The following is a 16,799-nucleotide window of genomic DNA, read 5'->3' on the forward strand; positions in this document are numbered from 1 at the left end:
TGCCCATCTCTGGCCTCCAACCCACTTTTCAGTTCTCGCGCGCTGCCGGCTTGCCCAGCCTACCTGGTTTCCACAGAGACTCAGGGTAAAATGGTGAAAATACTTCAGCCCCTTTGAAGTGAAGCTCGGCGCTCCCGCCAGAGAGACCGTGCCTGCCAGAGCCGAGAAGTTGTAGTTGAAAATCCTGGTGGGAGTGTTTCGGGAGAAGGTGCAGTCGTTGTAGCACAGAGAGTGGATCTGAGGGGGGAGAAGGGTCGAATCAGCAGGCAGTCTAAAGCCTTGAGAGCTACAGGGGAGTGTAGCAGACTTTCCTGCAACCTGCTCCGGACTAAATGAGTGAAAGAGGATTGAGAAAGGACTGAGGCGGACATCAAAAAAAAGTAGGACACTGATAGGATCTTCCTTGCCATTGATGATGATGATGATGGTGATGATTATCATCATTATTATTATTTTGGTTTTTCAAGACAGGGTGTCTCTGTGTAGCCTTGGCTGTCCTGGACTCGCTTTGTAGACCAGGCTGGCCTCGAACTCACAGCAATCCGCCTGCCTCTGCCTCATGAGTGCTGGGATTAAAGGCGTGCGCCACCACACCCAGCTTCGTTGCCGTTGCTTATTGGCATACGCCTGAAAGAGGGTTCGTATACAGTTGTCTGTGGTGGCTATCGTGAAAGATTCTGACAGACCCACCAGTGCGCAGACCGACAAGGATGTCCCCATATACGCACAGAGGGCTTTTACAAGGACATCTGCCTGGCAACTGTCCACTCAACCCTGGGCTGATGCCGCTCTTGTGTTAAATCATCCTGCCCAGTGATCCCTGTTCCAGTATGTCTGACACAATTTTCATTCATGCCCATTAAATGTCCTCTTGTCTCAAAGTCTTTGAATAAACCTATGATGTACTGTGGCACATACTTTTCACTGCAGAACTCTGAGGTTCCCAGATGCCAGGAATCATCTGAGAACCTGTCTGATTCTTTTTTTAAGTATTTTATTTATTTATCATATACGCAGTGTTTTGCCAGCATGCACACCAGAAGAGGGCACCAGATCTCATTATAGATGGGTTGTGAACCACAATGTGGTTGCTGGGAATTGAACTCACGACCTTTGGGAGAGCAGCCAGTGCTCTTAACCTCTGAGCCATCTCTCCAGCCTGATTTTGTTTTTAATAGCGGTAGGAATCAGACACAGAGCCTTGTGCAGGCTGCGCAAGTGCTCTATAAGCAAGTTTTTTTTTTCCCCAAGCAGAAGGCAGTGGGGCCCTAAGTGAAATAAGTGTTCCAGAGTGGCAAGAAAGAGACTTCGTTCTTCCCCCATGTGCAACACACACACATGGCCAATCCAAACACACTGAAACCCACTCCTTCCTGGAGTTCTGTGGCAAACTGAGCTGGGGAAGGGGCTTGGCTTCCTTTTCCTTGCTGCATGTTAGGGACCCACTCGGAAGCAGCCTGATGCAGTGCCATTCCCGCCCACAGCAGCAGAGGGAGCTCCAGGGGAAGAAGACTATGGAGGATGTACCAGGTACCCCACCACCACCACCACCACCAAAAGATGGCCTACTACAGAGGGAGAACAACACCCTCTGCTGAGAACTCACCACCCGGGCTCACCATCTTGTTGGTGGTGGGGGATGGGCTGGGTGTTGCTATGGGAACATGTGGGTATCAGTCCCTTGAGAATCCCGCTTAGAACCCCGGCACCCACGCAAGCTTGGCCGACCGCTGGCACCTTGTTGTTCTTGGTCCCCTGACCACAGTGCACACAGGCCTGTGCACCGTAGGGCTGGTGGGCTTTCAGGATGGTGTTCGGGGGGCAGAGGTGGCAGGTCCCAGAATCCCGGTGGATGTAGTGGCCAGCAGGGCAAGAGGTGCAGGAGGAGCCCAAATCAGAAGCTTCTAGGGCACACGGACGGCAGTAGGAGGCCACGCCTCCCATGACATTGGTGACATTGATGGAGTAGATCTTGGCAACATCGTTGGTGTACTTTCTGCCCTGGAGGCGAGGAAACAAAAGCAGAGACAAAAGAGGCCTGAAGCAGCAGCAACCGTAGAAAGAGCAGAGTGCTCTACAATTGTCCGTTTTCATTTTATTTACTAGCGTGTGTGCACGTGTGTACATGTGCATATGTGCGTGTGAATGTGCATGCACATATGTGAGCGTGCATGTGGAAGCCAGAAGTAGACTTCAGATGTTCTTTTGTCGTTCTCCACCTTATTTTTTGCCACAGGGTCTCTCACTGAACTGTCTCATGCGCTGGCTTGTACATGGGTGCTTGGGAGCAGACACAGGTCTTTAGGCTCGCATGGCAAGAGCCACTAGAAGCATCTTTCTCACTTTATTTGGCGGTGCTTCCTGGTCTACAAGGCAAGTTCCTGGACAGCCAGGTTTACACAGAGAAAACCTGTCTCCAAAAACCAAACCAAACAGGCAAATAAACAGTTTAATTATTTTTTTTTAAAAAATGGTTTTTAATGCGTACTTTGTGTAATTAACAACAAGACAACAAGACTAACCCATTTTAGAGCCGGGCGTGGTGGCGCATGCCTTTAATCCCAGCACTTGGGAGGGAGAGGCAGGTGGATCTTTGTGAGTTCAAGGCCAGCCTGGTCTACAAGTGAGTCCAGGACAGCCAAGGCTACACAAAGAAACCCTGTCCGGAAACCCACACTCCCAAAAAAAGACTAACCCATTTTAGGTTCCATGTGACAAGTTAGCCACTATGGGATATTGATAGGAGATTCAAATATATGGAGTGGGTGGTCTTTGTAAAAGAGGGGAAAATATCCATGTGTTTAAAAAGAAACAGAGACCAGGGCTGGGTGTGGTCACTTGGGAGGCAAAGGCAAGAGGATACCAAGGTGGAAGGCAGCCAGCTGGGACTACAAACCCTGACTCTACAAACCCAGAGAGTAGGGGGTAGGGACTGAAATCACGAGCACACTTAAGCATGCGGGATGGAAAGAGAGACAGAAAGGCAGAGACAGAAGGGAGGAGGATGCACACTCTCCAAGATAGTAATTGGGTTATCTCTGGGCAACAGGACTGTGAGCTATTTTGCTCTTTGCTTAAAACAGGGTCCACTTTATAGCTCAGGCCAATTTTATTTTTGGCAACGAATCCGTATTATTTTAGGTTAAGAAAATAAAGCCAGAAGGCTAAGGCAGGAGGATTACAAGTTCCAGGTCAGGCTGGGTTACATACCACGGCCCTATCTCAAAAATGAAAAAAGGGCAGAGTGACAATTCTTAAAAATAGCCTCAGGCCTGGCTTCAGTCTCGGTGGAGACTGCACAGAGGGACAGAAGATTGAAGGTACCCAATGCCGTCTTTCCTAGAAGTCATTTAGAAAAGGCTAGAAGCCCTCAGAGGGCTACCCGAAGCGTTCTGCTTGGCTCCTGAAGGTTATGGACTCAGAAGCATGTATGGACTCACGCCAGGAGTCCTCCTTGCTCGGAGTCTGCCCCGAGGATGGAGAGGAACTCACAGCTTCGTGAAGGGTGGTCCTCTGGAAGGCCCATGTGAAGCTCACAGTGGCGTTCTCCTCGATGACGTAGGTGTAGGACTGTTTGCCTTTGGCGCCTTTCCACGTCTCCACCGGAGTATTGGTCCTGGAATTCATGCCCTGAGCCCAGGATAGACAAGGGAGGAAGGCATGATGGCTACGTGAAGCAAGCACTGTCCTGTGGGCTCGCACACTGGGCAGACCTGTGTTAAGTACTACAGAGTCTCTGGTATTCCCTCTGGGTCTTGCTCTGTGCAATCACAGTGATTGGTGTCCATTAGACTGCCTTACCGCTGGGGCAGCCCTCCATGGAAGTCCCCCCCACCCCCACCATCACCACCACCAATCTCGCTGAGAAGAAACTTACCACCATGAAGTAGAGCTCACAGTTCACAGAGCAGACAGTCTCGAAGACAAACGTGATCCTGGCCACCTCTTTGTTCTCTGTGTCTGCCATCACTGACTGTGGAGGTCTGGGAGACAAACATAAAACTCATCTCAGAGGGCGCTGGAGAGATGGCTAAAGCAGTTGAGAGCGCTGGCTGCTCTTGCAGAGGACCTAGGTTCAATTCCCAGTGCCCACATGGCAGCTCACATCTGTCTGTAACCCCAGTTTAGGGGAGCTGACACCCTCATACAGACAGACATGCAGGCAAAACACCAATGCACATGAAATAAAAATAAAATAAAAGAACTCATCTCAGATCTGGGTGCAGTAACACCTTTTTTAATCCCAGCACTGAGGGAGGCAGAGGCTGGGGGATCTCTGTGAGTTCAAGGCTACCTTTGGTCTACAAATTGAGTTCAGAGCAGCCAGGACTACACAGAGGAAATCTTGCCTCACAAAACAAATTTAAAAAGTCATTTCAGAGGCCAAGAAGTGCTATTTGGAGAGTCTAGACTGTAGAAAGGGTCACCTGTGGGTTTTGGGGGGTGTGGGGGTTTGAGTAGTTATGGCCCCCATAGACTCATGTATTTGAATGCTTGGCCTTGTTGGAGTGGGTGTGGCCTTGTTGGAGGGGGTGTGTCACTGTGGGCGTGGGCTTTGAGGTCTCCTAGGTTTAAGCTCCGCCCAGTGTAGAATTCCAGTCTCCTGGCTGCCTTTGGATCAAGGTGTAGAACTCTTGGCTCCTCCAGTGCCATGCCTGCAAGATGCCATACTCCCTACCGTGACGATAAAGGACTGGACCTCTGAAGCTGTAAGCCAGCCCCAGTGAAGTGCTTTCCTTTATAAGAGCTGCCTGGTCAAGGTGTCTCTTCACAGCAATGAAACCCTAACTAAGACAGGGGACCCGGGTTAGGAGTTTGTTACAAAGAGTGGAAACTAAAGTCCAGTTATGCCACTGAAGCTGTATGATGTTGACCTGGCCAATGTGCAGCTCCCTCTGCTAAGAAATGGCAGTGGTAATTATCTTCTTTATCTCTCGTTATTGTATTGATACCAAACAGTACGCCCGGTGTGAATGTGCTTTATACAATGCAGTAAGAACAATCCTGCTCGATCTGCTTGCCTCAGGTGGAAAGGAACTATACAGATGGGCTGGAGAGATACTTCAGTGGGTCAGAGCCCTGTTGCTCTTGAAGAAGAGGACCCATATTCAATTTCCAGAGCCCATATAGTGGCTGACAACCACTCATAGCCCCAGTTCCAGGGGATCCAATAGGCACACACAAGGTGCGCATATACCCCCATGTAAAACATTCACACAGAGTAAAAGCAAGGGCTCTGTGAACCCTTTTTTTGGTTGCTTTTGTTTTTGATTTTTCAAGACAAGGTTTCTCTGTTCTAGCCCTGACTGTCCTGCATTTGCTTTTTTAGACCAGGCTGACCTCAAACTCACAGAGACCCACCTGCCTCTGCCTCCCAAGTACTGGGACCAAAGGCGTGTGCCCCCATGCCTGGCCTATGAACCTATTTTTAAGTCTCTAAAACTCTCTCAGCTATCATGAGGAGGAAAGATTCAAGGGGCCAGTCAGTGAGAGAAGGTAGGTGGACCAAATACAGCACAGGCAGGAGATTAGTTAATTTCCTCATTGCTGGGAGGAAGGGTCTGTGCTGGCTCGTGGTTTGAGGGGACACAGTCCACACGCTGGGCAAGTATGGCACCTGGAGCGTGAGGTGGCCCAGTGCATCCACGGTCTCACTTCAGTCACCATTCACGGGCTTTCCTTCATCCAGCCCAGGACCCCAGCCCACATCCAGGACAGATCTTCCCTCCTGCGTTAAACCTCTCTGGAGATGCCCTTCCTGACATACCTCAGACATATGTCTCCCAGGTGATTTCAAATCTCATCCAAATGGGGTGGGGATGGGGGTAGGGCTCTGGAGAGACTGCTCAGCGACTGAGGGGACACTGGCTGCTCTTGCAGAGCACTGGGGTTTGATTCCTAGCACCCACATGGTGGCTTCCAGTTGCCTGTGACCCCAGCTCTAGGGAATCCAGTGTCCTCTTCTGGTCTCTCATGGGCACATATGTACATTTGGGCAAACGCTCAACAAAACAAAAGTAAATGTAAGAGCATCATGGTAGGTAAGAAAATGGCCGCTGACAGGGCCCTTGTGTGTGCTTCTCTGTACTGGATTGATGCCTAAACGAAACAAAACCCAGGAGCCCTCGCCTCGGTCACACTCCCATGGGATTTGGCGGAGGGCGGAGGGCGGGTTGGCTTGGACGTCCACTGGCTTTGTACTCCTCACCTAAACCCTGGCACGACCAGAGTGAGGATCATGAAGTCATTGTCTGAGGCTCCGACCGCTGTATAAACGTGGTCACCAGCCACCTCCCAGCCTGGAAAAGGAGAGAAAGGGGTTAATGCTGGCAGCTCCTGGGCTAATGTGTGTTGGGTGACACTCAGAGATAATAGTGCTGCCCTTCAAAGGATCCCAACCTGGGGCTTATCCAGTAACAAAAGCATGTCCTCTCTTCCTACCTCCCTCCCTTCCTCCCTCTTTCTCCCTTTCTCTCCAGGACTCCCTTTCCTCCTTCTCTCTAGGCAGGATCTATCACTCTGTAGCCCAGGCTGGCCAGATCTTGTGGCAATCCTGCCTCAACCCCTCTTGCTTTATTTTTTTAATATTTGTGTTGTTTTGAGAAGGATTTCACACTGAGGCCAGCCTGCAACTCACTGTTGCCTCATATTGGCAGTAATGCTCCTGCCTCAGCCTCCTGAATGCTGGGGTTACAGGCATGAGCCTCCGAGACGGGCCTGTGCATGTTTTCCCTAGCTCCATTTCTGTCTCTGAAATTAAACATTGGTAGCATGTCTGCCGGAAGAAGTGGAACTCTCAAGGGAATGGATGACTCCCCTGGGAGTGCAGGGAGTGACAGGACCGGATAAGGTGGGGGGGGGGCAGGGGGGGAGGGGGGAGGTGGGGGGGGCAGTCACCTGTCAGGCCCTTGTATTCAAAGTTGATTCCACTGAGAACAGTAGTTTCCATGTTGGAGGGCAGCGTGTTCCACCATTTGTACTCAAATCCCACTGCAGGCTCAGTTCCTGCTGGGCAGCGGGTACAATCTAGGAGAAGCACAAGATCCGTTACCCAGGAGGAACCTTACAGGCACTGTGGGGAACTGCTGCCACACAGAGGAGCGGCAGCTAAACGGTGCATGGGTAGTGCCACGGCACAGGGATAATGCCAGTGGGACCAAAAACGTACTTAACCCGTTTAAACTAGACAAGCTGACCTTACTTATCAAAACATTCATGGTGATGTGCCTTTTAACCTTACTCACGTGCTTTGCCTTGAGACCCATGTCATTAAATGCATCCATCCCAGCAGGTGCACGATCCCTTCCCCCACCGGACTCCTTTGTGCAGCTTAACTTATAGGTTCCAATTCCGTCCAGCTAGTCATCTTCGTCCCCTGAACTTTCTAGTTAGCATCTTTGCCACATACTGGGAATCTCTGTTGTGAAGGCTGGGACTCTTGAGGCCCGGGTCTTGTTTGCAGACGCAGTGATGAAGGAGGCAGGATGGTTCTTAAATCTGACCTTGACCGACAGACCTCTGGACCCTGGTCCTCAGAACTGGTCTGCCTTTCACTGCCTTCCTAGCTACTCTGGGTATTTACGTGGCCCGCCCAACAGCCAGTATTAGGATGGAGAGGATGCAGGACACAGAGCGACGGGGCTGTTACCAGAGCCATTGGAGTACGAGCCGTAGGGACACGGCTCACAGGTACTGTTGCTGGTTTTGAAGAAGCCTGGGTTACAGGGTGGGCACCGGGTCTTCACCCCGGAGGCAGGCAGCTTCACTGCCCCCTCAAGGTCCTCACCACAGATTTTTGGCATGGCCCATTTGTACATGAGCTGTGTCTGAAAAATAAAAAAAAAGTGGATTAAGCAAGATTCAGTACATAGGGAATTTAGCCCATGTTTCAGACCTGTGGGTAGAGACCCCTTTGGGGGAGGTCACATAGATATCCTGAATGTCAGGCATTTATATTACAATTCACAACAGTATAAAAATTACAGTTAGCCGGGCGGTGGTGGCGCACGCCTTTAATCCCAGCACTTGGGAGGCAGAGGCAGGTGGATCACTGTGAGTTCGAGGCCAGCCTGGTCTACAATGTGAGTCCAGGACAGCCAAGGCTACTCAGAGAAACCCTGTCTTGAAAAACAAAACAAAACAGAACAAATTACAGTTATGTAATAGCAATGAGCTTGTGGTTGGGGCTCACCACACATGAGGAACCGTATTAAAGAGTCGCAGCATTAGGACGGTTAAGAATCCCTGTTTTAGACCCTAACAAGAATTCTGGGGGTTACCAGAGATTTGGGTCAGAATGAGACCTTCAGAAAAAGTAAAGAATTCTGTTCTATCACATGTTGGTACACAGCAACTGTATGATAAATAATGTTGATCAGAGGACAAAAGACATATCTGGCAAGAATTCGATGACAGGAAATGGGTGACCGGTTGTCTTCAGAAAACATTTGGGGACTCAAAAAAAAAAAGTATTTTATTAGCTGAGCGTGGTACTGCCCACCTTTAATCCTGGTGCTTAGGAGGCAGAGGCAAGTGGATCTCTGTAAATAAATTCTAGGCCAGTACTGTCTACATAGTAAGACTGTTTCAAAAAGAAAAATCAAAACAAAGACTCCCCTGCACCCCCTCAATATTTGTTGGCTGTTCACTCTTTTCAAAAAGACTTTCTCTGGCTCCCCAGGCCTGTTCTAGTTTTGGGGGTGGGGTCCTCCCAGGCCTTACACATCACCTCCGCTGACTTAAGACCGGGACCCTCTTTCTCCTCCTCAGCCTCCCTGCTGCCCTTGTGAACTCTGTGAGAATGGAGGTTTCATCTCAGTTACCGCTGATCCCCAGCCTGATGCGTCAGTTCACACAAGCATCCCTTGTCAGGCCAGAGACAGCCAGACTACAAAGGAAAGGCTGTTTCCTGAGGCAGAAGGTCTGGTGTGGGTGGGAGCTGGAGAGACGCGGTGGGGACCAAAACCAGTTAGGCCAGTGGTCCTCAACCTTCCTGATGCTGTGACCCTTTAACACGGTTCCTCATGTTGTGGTGGCCCGCCAATCAGGAAATCATTTTCACTGCTCCTTCATAACTGTAATTTTGCTACTGTTATGAATCGTAATGTAAATATATATGTTTTCTTATCGTCTTAGGTGACCCCTGTGAAAGGGTTGTTCAACCCTAAAGGAGTCGTGATCCATAGGTCGAGAAGCCCTGGGTTAGGTCATTTTCCAGAGACTTGGAGGCAGGAGGAGATTCCTGTGTTCTCACTAGACATAGTTAGCACATGAGACTGAGTATCTGTGGAAAGCAGGTGGGGCCAGTGAGTAAGCAAATGGGAGAAACCAAGCAAAAGGAAATGGAGTGCGTTTGAAAAAAGAGAGTGTGTCAGTACTGAGTGGAACACACAGGCAAAAGGAATGCCTGATGGGAACACGCATGACGTCATGCCCTTTGGCCCCTGTCTAGCCTGGGCTCACCGTGCAGCTCCGTGGGGCTTTCTTCAGGGACTTTCACTGACCACTGGCATCTGAACAGTGGTCACGTCTCAGGAGCAGGGAAGGGGGGGGGGGCCGCTCCAAGCATGCTACCCACCTCTCCGTTAGCATCACAGGCTGTGTGAGTGTAGAAATAATCCTTGTTTGTGCAGGCCGGGCGCACTTTGCAGGTGGAAGATCCTTTTTCTAAATGACCAAAGTGAGAAGAAAATATTCCGGGTTACATAAGAGGGCAGGGCTCTTAGCTGCTGGCTAGTGACCAGTGACACACCCAAGCCCATGGATGTGTCGCCACACCAACTTCGAGAAAGTATTTGCTTTTTTTTTTTTTTTAAAAGACAGGCTGACCTGAAACTCACTGTGCAGTCCAGGCTGACCTCAACCTTGAAGCGGGTCTCCTGCTTCAGCCTCTTGGAGGGCTATGGTTACAGGTGTGAGCCACCATGCCTCGCTAGGCATTTTATGCTTTTATCTTTTTGCTTTTCCAGACAGGCTTTCTCTGTGCAGCCCTGGCTGTCCTGAAACTCGTTCTGTAGATCAGGCTGGCCTCTAACTCAGAGATTCCCCTGCCTCTGCCTCCAGAGTGCTGGGATTAAAGGCATGTACCAAGGATTTTTTTTTCCTTAAACCTATTTTTATTTATATGTGTAAGGGTGTTTTCCCTGTGTGCACATATACGTCTGTGTACCACGTGTGTGCCTGGTCCCAGAGGAGGCCAGAAGAGGATGTTGGATCCCCTGGAACTGGAGTTACAGATGTTGTGAACCACAGTGTGGGTGCTGGGAATCAAACCTGAGTCCTCTGCAGGAGGAGCCAGGGCTCTTATAGCTTCGAACCATCTCTGCATCTAGCCTAAGGCCTCGTCTCGGCATTCTACTGTCCCTTCTGCATGAGGCTGCCGTACACAAATAAACTTGGAACCGCCATGGACTCAGGATGGAGGTGCCTCTGACTTCCTCAGCCTTAGCCTCCTAGCGCTGACTTTTACCTAAACCTGCGAAAAAACCACTTAGTTTTATCCTCCTCTGGGAACACTGGGAATTGAACCCAGGGAGCCATGCATGTTTTTTTTTTTTTACCACTGAACCCCATATCCTGAGCCATTTTGTCAGGCTTTTTGTGTTCCCCTTAGAATGACATAGCGTTGCCTCAATACTATGAGCCGCCTTCACAAGACAACTATTCCAACAAATCCACCTTAAAACAAGGGATTTCACGGTTTCATTTTGTTCTAATTTTAGAGACACTGCTGCCCACACGGTTGCCCATGCTGGCCTGGAACTCCCAATCTTAGCGCCTTGGGTGCTAGGAAAACAAGTGTCTGCCACCATGCGTTCAGGAGGCAGAGACAGACCAATTTCTGTGAGCTCAAGGCTATCCTGGTCTACATAGTGAGTTCCAGGGTAGCCAGGGCTACAAAGGTCTCAACAGCCAAAATAAATCTTTTTTGAAAACTGTAAGAAAAAATACTGGGGAGGAAAAAGAATATGGTCAAAATTTTTACCAAGAGGGGCTGGAGAGATGGCACAGAGGTTAAGGGCACTGGCTGTGCTTCCAGAGGTCCTGAGTTCAATTCCCAGCAACTACAGGGTGGATCACAACCATCTATAATGGGATCTAATGCCTTCTGGTGTGCAGGTGTACATGTAGGCAGAACACTGTATACATAATAAATAAATACATCTTTAAAAAAAATTTTTTACAAAGAAAAATACCTGTAATTCGTGCAAATTTCAAATTTCCCATAAGATTTTCTTTCTACAGAATAAGAAAACACCTGCGGCCCAGCACTCGGGAGGCAGAGGCAGGCGGATCCCTGTGAGTTTGAGGTCAGCCTCCTTCTGTATCACCTGATAGGCAGTGTGGTGTCATCGACTAAGACTGTGAGCTAGGCAGGTCCAGGTTCGGTTCCTGATTCATCATTTAGTAGCTGTGTCGTGTTAGGCAAATTACTTAACCCCCCTCAGCTCTTTCATCCAAGGAACAGGAGTAATAAATCCTGCCCACGTTGCTAGAGCCTGGACATGCCTGGCCCACTGTATGCACACATTCTCAAAATGGCAGCTACTGAGGCTGAAGAGATGGCGCAGCAGTTAAAAGCACTTGCTTTTCGCTCAGAGACTAGAGTTCAGTTCCACCCACATTGGGCAGTGCCTAACAGCTTGTAACTCCAGATACAAGGGATCCAATGCCCTCTTCTGGCCTCCTTGGAAACCTAGATGTAGGTTCAGATACACACACACACACACACACACACACACACACACACACACACACACACACACACACACACAGAGTAAGGAAATGGCAGTCACTACTATTGCCTGCAAGCTTGCACATTCTTTTTATTTGAGACCTGTCCAGGAGATTTACTAGATTAAGTGTCTCCTCCCCTCCCTTCTAGTGAGGCATTTGCATTTCAACTGGTCCCTTCCTTTTCCCAGATGACTTCCTCCATCAGAGGATCCTTCCAAGGGTGATGCCTTGTTGGAGCCTTAGAATGCCAACAGGTCTCTGCATCTCTTCTGTCCCTGTCTTATTAGGCTGGGCAAGAAGGCAGGAAGTGTTGGGAAACAGCTGGCATCTTCCCAGCTCATTTCTTCGGTAAACAAGCAGGAGGCCCGACTCAGCTGGGAGGGACCCAGGGACTCCTGTGCTGCTCACTGACTCTGCCAGGATTGACTTGGGGGGGAGGGGCTGAACAACGTGCCAGTTCCCAGGGCCTTGGGTAGCCAGTCGGGCAGGCCGAGCACAGGTTGCACGTTAGCAAATGTATCTGGCACAAAGAGCTTTGTTTTCCTAGTTAACCATTTGCCTAACCCGACACCCTAGGTCTACGTTTTAGCAGAAATGGTCCAGCTGTTTACACGCAGATCACTGAGAAGTTGAAATGGCTTTAATAAATGACTAACTCGAATGTTGAGACAGACTTTACCTTCCCAGCTCAGGGGGGTTTAAACCAAAGGGTTTAAGATGTGCATTAGTTAAGTGTGGAAAAGTCACCTGGCTGTTTGGTAGGGTGAGGGATCGAGAGTGCTTTGAGGGTTGCCCCTGGGGAAAAAGCATTTATCTCAGGGCTCCAGGTGGCCCCCTTCTCCTGACAATATCTTTCCCCACTTCCAGTATAGTGTTCTCTCTGGGACCCATTTTATCAAAGGGAAACACTTCCTCAGTAGACACAGGGCCCCAGTGCACATACCCGCTCAGACTCTTGGCAAGCCATTTAGCCTCTCTGAGATTACCTTCCATCTGTAAATAAATGGAGCGCTCACTCCCACACATGCTCTGAGTAATAAATGAGATCATGCATTGTGTGTAAACTTGTACACAAGTGATCTATTATTGTAAACTGTACTGAGAACATTTTCATACTGTAAGGGGGCGGTATCTGACAGACCTTCATGAAAAATAAACTAATAAAATTGATGCTCAAGAGAGTAAGAAAAGCAGGATAGCTCGGTGGGTAAATGTCCTTGCCACCAAGCCTGAAGACCTGAGTCTGATCCCTGAGATCCACATAGTAGGGCAGGGATGCAAGTTGTCCTCTGGCCTCCGTGCATGTGCTATGGCACGCACACATGTTCATGCATGAGCTGCCTCCCCCACAGTCACACAATAAATAAATGTAATAAGAATTAGTGTGTAGCTGGAGCTCAGCAGAGGAGGCTTGCCTAGCATGTCCTAGGATCTGGGTTCTATCCCCAGAACCGTAAGAAACATAACATCCATTATATTACTCAGGAGGCAAGTGGGTCTCTGTGAGTTCGAGGCCAGCCTGGCCTACAGAATGAGTTCCAGGACAGCCAAGGCTACCCAGAGAAACCCTGTCTCGAAAAACAAAACAAAACAAACAAGTAAACAAAAAAGCAATTACAAAATAGCAGGCCCGTTTCTACATCCTTTCCTAACGCTGTGAGGTAGATACAATCATTAGCTCGTCTATTTTAGAGGAAAAGACATGGAGGTGCAATTGCTTCTCAGGCTCCCGCTAAGAGTGTGCATCAAGGAGGCTGGAGAGATGGCTCAGAGGTTAAGAGCACTGGCTGTTCTTCCAGGGGTCCTAACTTCAATTCCCAGCACCCACATGGTGACTCATAATCACCTACAATGAGATCTGGTGCCCTCTCCTGGAGTGCAGGAGCACATGCAAGCAAAAACACTGTCTACATAATCAATCTTTTTTTAAAAATTGCACATCAAAACTGCAGCATGGACAAGCATCGTGCTGGGTGGTGAGGCTGAGATCTGAGCCTGGCGCGCATGTTCTGGAGTCCCTGCTCTTGAACCTTTAAGCACTCGTATTAGGAAACTGCTGGTATTTAATGTAGCACAAAGGGTTTGATTTGAGCTACAGAGCTAAGGTGCTCCATGAGCCTTCTAGTTCGGCTTATCCAATCTCCACCCGAATATCTGGTTCCCAAGAAAGTGCAGATTCAATCTTGTAAGACCTCAGCTAGTGACGGCTCAGCTTCCTTTCCCAGGGAGATTTAGTCACGTCTCTTTTTCCTGCCTTCATTGGGTGCTGCACTCAGTTGCTAGCCTGATCCTATTGCACCATGCAGAGTTACTGCATTTGTGTGTTCACGTAGGCAGATTTCTGCTCTTTGGTTGAACTCTGGCTGCAGCACCAAGGCCTGTCCCCACAGGCACTCAAAGTATATGAGTGTGTGACCTGGTCTTCTGTCACTGTCTTCATGCTCACTTCCATGCTAGGCTCCTATTGGACTCTCTTTGCACCTTTCCCGGCCTCTCCCACTGAAAGAGTTACGTCCCAAATAAAGGTGACTTTCCTTGTCCTGCAAGTTGATGAGGTAGTCAAAGGGGCAGATTGAGAATTTGGTGACAGAAGAAGAGCTCTAAGAATCTGACTCCTTGACTAACAATTTCATGACAACTCTTGGATAGAAATCAGTTTATATGGCAATGACCACAACACAGTTTTTCTACAGCTACCTTGTCCTTCAAACCCATACACAACTGCTGAGTTAGAAACGGGGCCAAAGACAGACCAACAAAGGCCACCATTGATAGAGGTGGAGCAGGGGAGAGAAATAAGAATTAAAGTGGAAAGACAGGAATTTAGACGTTTGCCTAGAAACTTCCTCCCAGATCTAAACTTTCTTGTCTGGCTGAAAAATCTACACACGTTTGGCAAGTTCTGTGTAGAAAAATAGGGCTTTTGTATCTGGAGTGTAGAAGTAAGCAAGCCACAGGTCCATGGCTGGTTCTGGGTTAGCAAGCACACGTGTGACATGTGGGACTGTCTAGAAGGAATGTGAGTCTATACAAATGAGCCTTGTGCTGGGTTTGTACATGTTTCTGTATAAGAAGGGAAAGAAAGGGTCATGATGAAGGTTCCTAGGAGGAAAAGGTAGACCAGATATCTGTCTCTTCTTGCTTGTTTCACAGCCTACCCTGGAGTCTAGACATAGTACCCATCACTGGGCTGTCTGACAGTATCTCTCTTACATCAGTGTTCTGACATATCCTTAAATGACCAGGTCTTACTTTTTCCTTCCCTTCACCAAATGTATGTTTGTGGGCTGGGTTTATGCATTAAGTGCAGTGCCCATGGAGGCTGAGAGTAGTGTAGTGGATCCCCTAGAGCTGGAAATACAGGCGTGAGCTGCCCCTCATGGGTGCCATGGGTTCTGGGAAACCCAACTCAGGTTATCTGCAAGAGCAGGACACACTTTTAGCCACCAAGCCATCTCTCCAGCTCCAGGTCCTCTTGGAGGTTGGTCTGTTGTATTTTGATGCTAACCCTGCCTGCTAACCTGTTTAACCAATAAAAGGTCATCATACCTGGGCAGGGCAAATGGGATAGGTGTGGCTAACATTCCCGGGTTTGGAGAGAGACAGAGAGAATCTGGGGAGGAGGAAAAATCGGAGGGGAAGGGAGGAGGAGGAGGAAGGCTGCCATAGGTTAGGTGGAAGAGAAGCACATGGCCAGTGTGGATGGAGGACTTGGTCCAGATGAAGAACATTAGCAAGTATTTGGGATTATGGATGTGAGGTAGCTTGATAGAAATTATAAGAAGCAGATGGCATGGGACTGGGGCAGGGATCCCATACCTGCCCCACTATAGGAAGTAGTTTAGGGGATCAATATCTACCCTGCTCCAGGTTAACTAAGGCTATTTTAAAATATAACATGTATCTGTGTTTTGATTGATTGCTAGCGGGTTAGAAAATACTGCCATAATAATAATTAGAGGCCTAATAATAAGCATTGTTAGGCCTACTGGTAATTTAACAGCAACAAGGTCCTGTTTTTCAAATTGGAATGTTTTTGGAGGCTTCTCTTCACTTTCCTTTAGAGCACTGAGACATGTCTTTTTTTAAAAAAACAGGAAAGAAAAAAAGAAAAAAGCAAGTAAAAAAAGTCTTGTCCAGTGGATTCAACTTAGACTATAAAAGATCCTAACTTCCTTCTTCAGCATTTGTTGTCAAAATGGTTATGCTTGTAGCCTGATTTGATCATTCCACAAGGTAGGCATGTACTGAAATGTCACATTTTACCCCATACGTACTGTTAACTACTTTTGCAAATTATCATGGCCAAATTAATTAAAACCAGATTCTTCTTCTTCTTCTTCTTCTTCTTCTTCTTCTTCTTCTTCTTCTTCTTCTTCTTCTTCTTCTTCTTCTTCCTCTTCTTCTTCCTCTTCTTCTTCCTCTCCTTCTCCTTCTTTGTCTTTGTCTTCTTTTTAATCTGTGTACCAGGCTGTCTCTCTCTAAGCCAGGGTTCCAAGAGGCCAGCATTGGACAAGGGCAAGATAAGGGTTTTTATAGCTCAGGGGTCGGGAGTTTCCAAATGAGGAGTTTGGCAGGCAAATAGGTGGGGTTACAGGAGCAAAACATAACAAGGTGGGCATAATAACTTTTTGAAACAAAGGCAGGGTTGCAAGATGGTCATAACAATCTCCTGAAACTAAGGCAGGATTTCAAGGTAGTCACAACAACTTTTAAAAATACAGACATGGTTGCTATTTCCTGGAACAGGCAAGAACAGAACCACTTGTAGTTAAGGTTACAGGTGGAGCATAGCCCAATTTTTGAGAAACAGATTTAATCATAAACAAGAATAAACCTAGTTTGTCTTAATTATAGGATGGCTTTCAAATAGAAAGTGGAGGCTGGTTTATCAATCCATATGTAATTACTATTTATCATCAAAAATAAAAATTGAAAAATTTGTGCTTATCAATATAGCCTCTTGGTTTTTATAGGTTAATTATGATAATAGATTTTTTAAAAGTGATTAGGCATGGTGTTTGTCTATAATTCAGCACTTGGGAGGTAAAGACTGAGGGAGC

General features: G+C 48.1%; 1 protein-coding gene across 3 annotated transcripts in view; it reads right to left on the minus strand.

Annotated features, from left to right (window-relative positions):
* The window catches only part of ELAPOR1 (endosome-lysosome associated apoptosis and autophagy regulator 1), an 82,584-nt gene that overhangs the window by 9,507 nt on the left and 56,278 nt on the right, over positions 1–16,799 (minus strand). For all 3 annotated transcript variants that reach the window (XM_084755882.1, XM_084755883.1, XM_084755884.1), the window contains exons 8-15: positions 9,578–9,666; positions 7,649–7,826; positions 6,898–7,026; positions 6,209–6,299; positions 3,878–3,983; positions 3,493–3,630; positions 1,738–2,001; positions 64–237 (exon numbers count right to left, since the gene is read on the minus strand). In XM_084755882.1, the coding sequence (XP_084612008.1) occupies positions 64–237; positions 1,738–2,001; positions 3,493–3,630; positions 3,878–3,983; positions 6,209–6,299; positions 6,898–7,026; positions 7,649–7,826; positions 9,578–9,666 (1,169 nt within the window). The remainder of the gene's footprint in view (positions 1–63; positions 238–1,737; positions 2,002–3,492; positions 3,631–3,877; positions 3,984–6,208; positions 6,300–6,897; positions 7,027–7,648; positions 7,827–9,577; positions 9,667–16,799) is intronic.

The sequence above is a fragment of the Acomys minous genome (genome assembly GCF_964271855.1).
Source record: "Acomys minous genome assembly, chromosome: 14".
NCBI lineage: Eukaryota > Metazoa > Chordata > Mammalia > Rodentia > Muridae > Acomys > Acomys minous.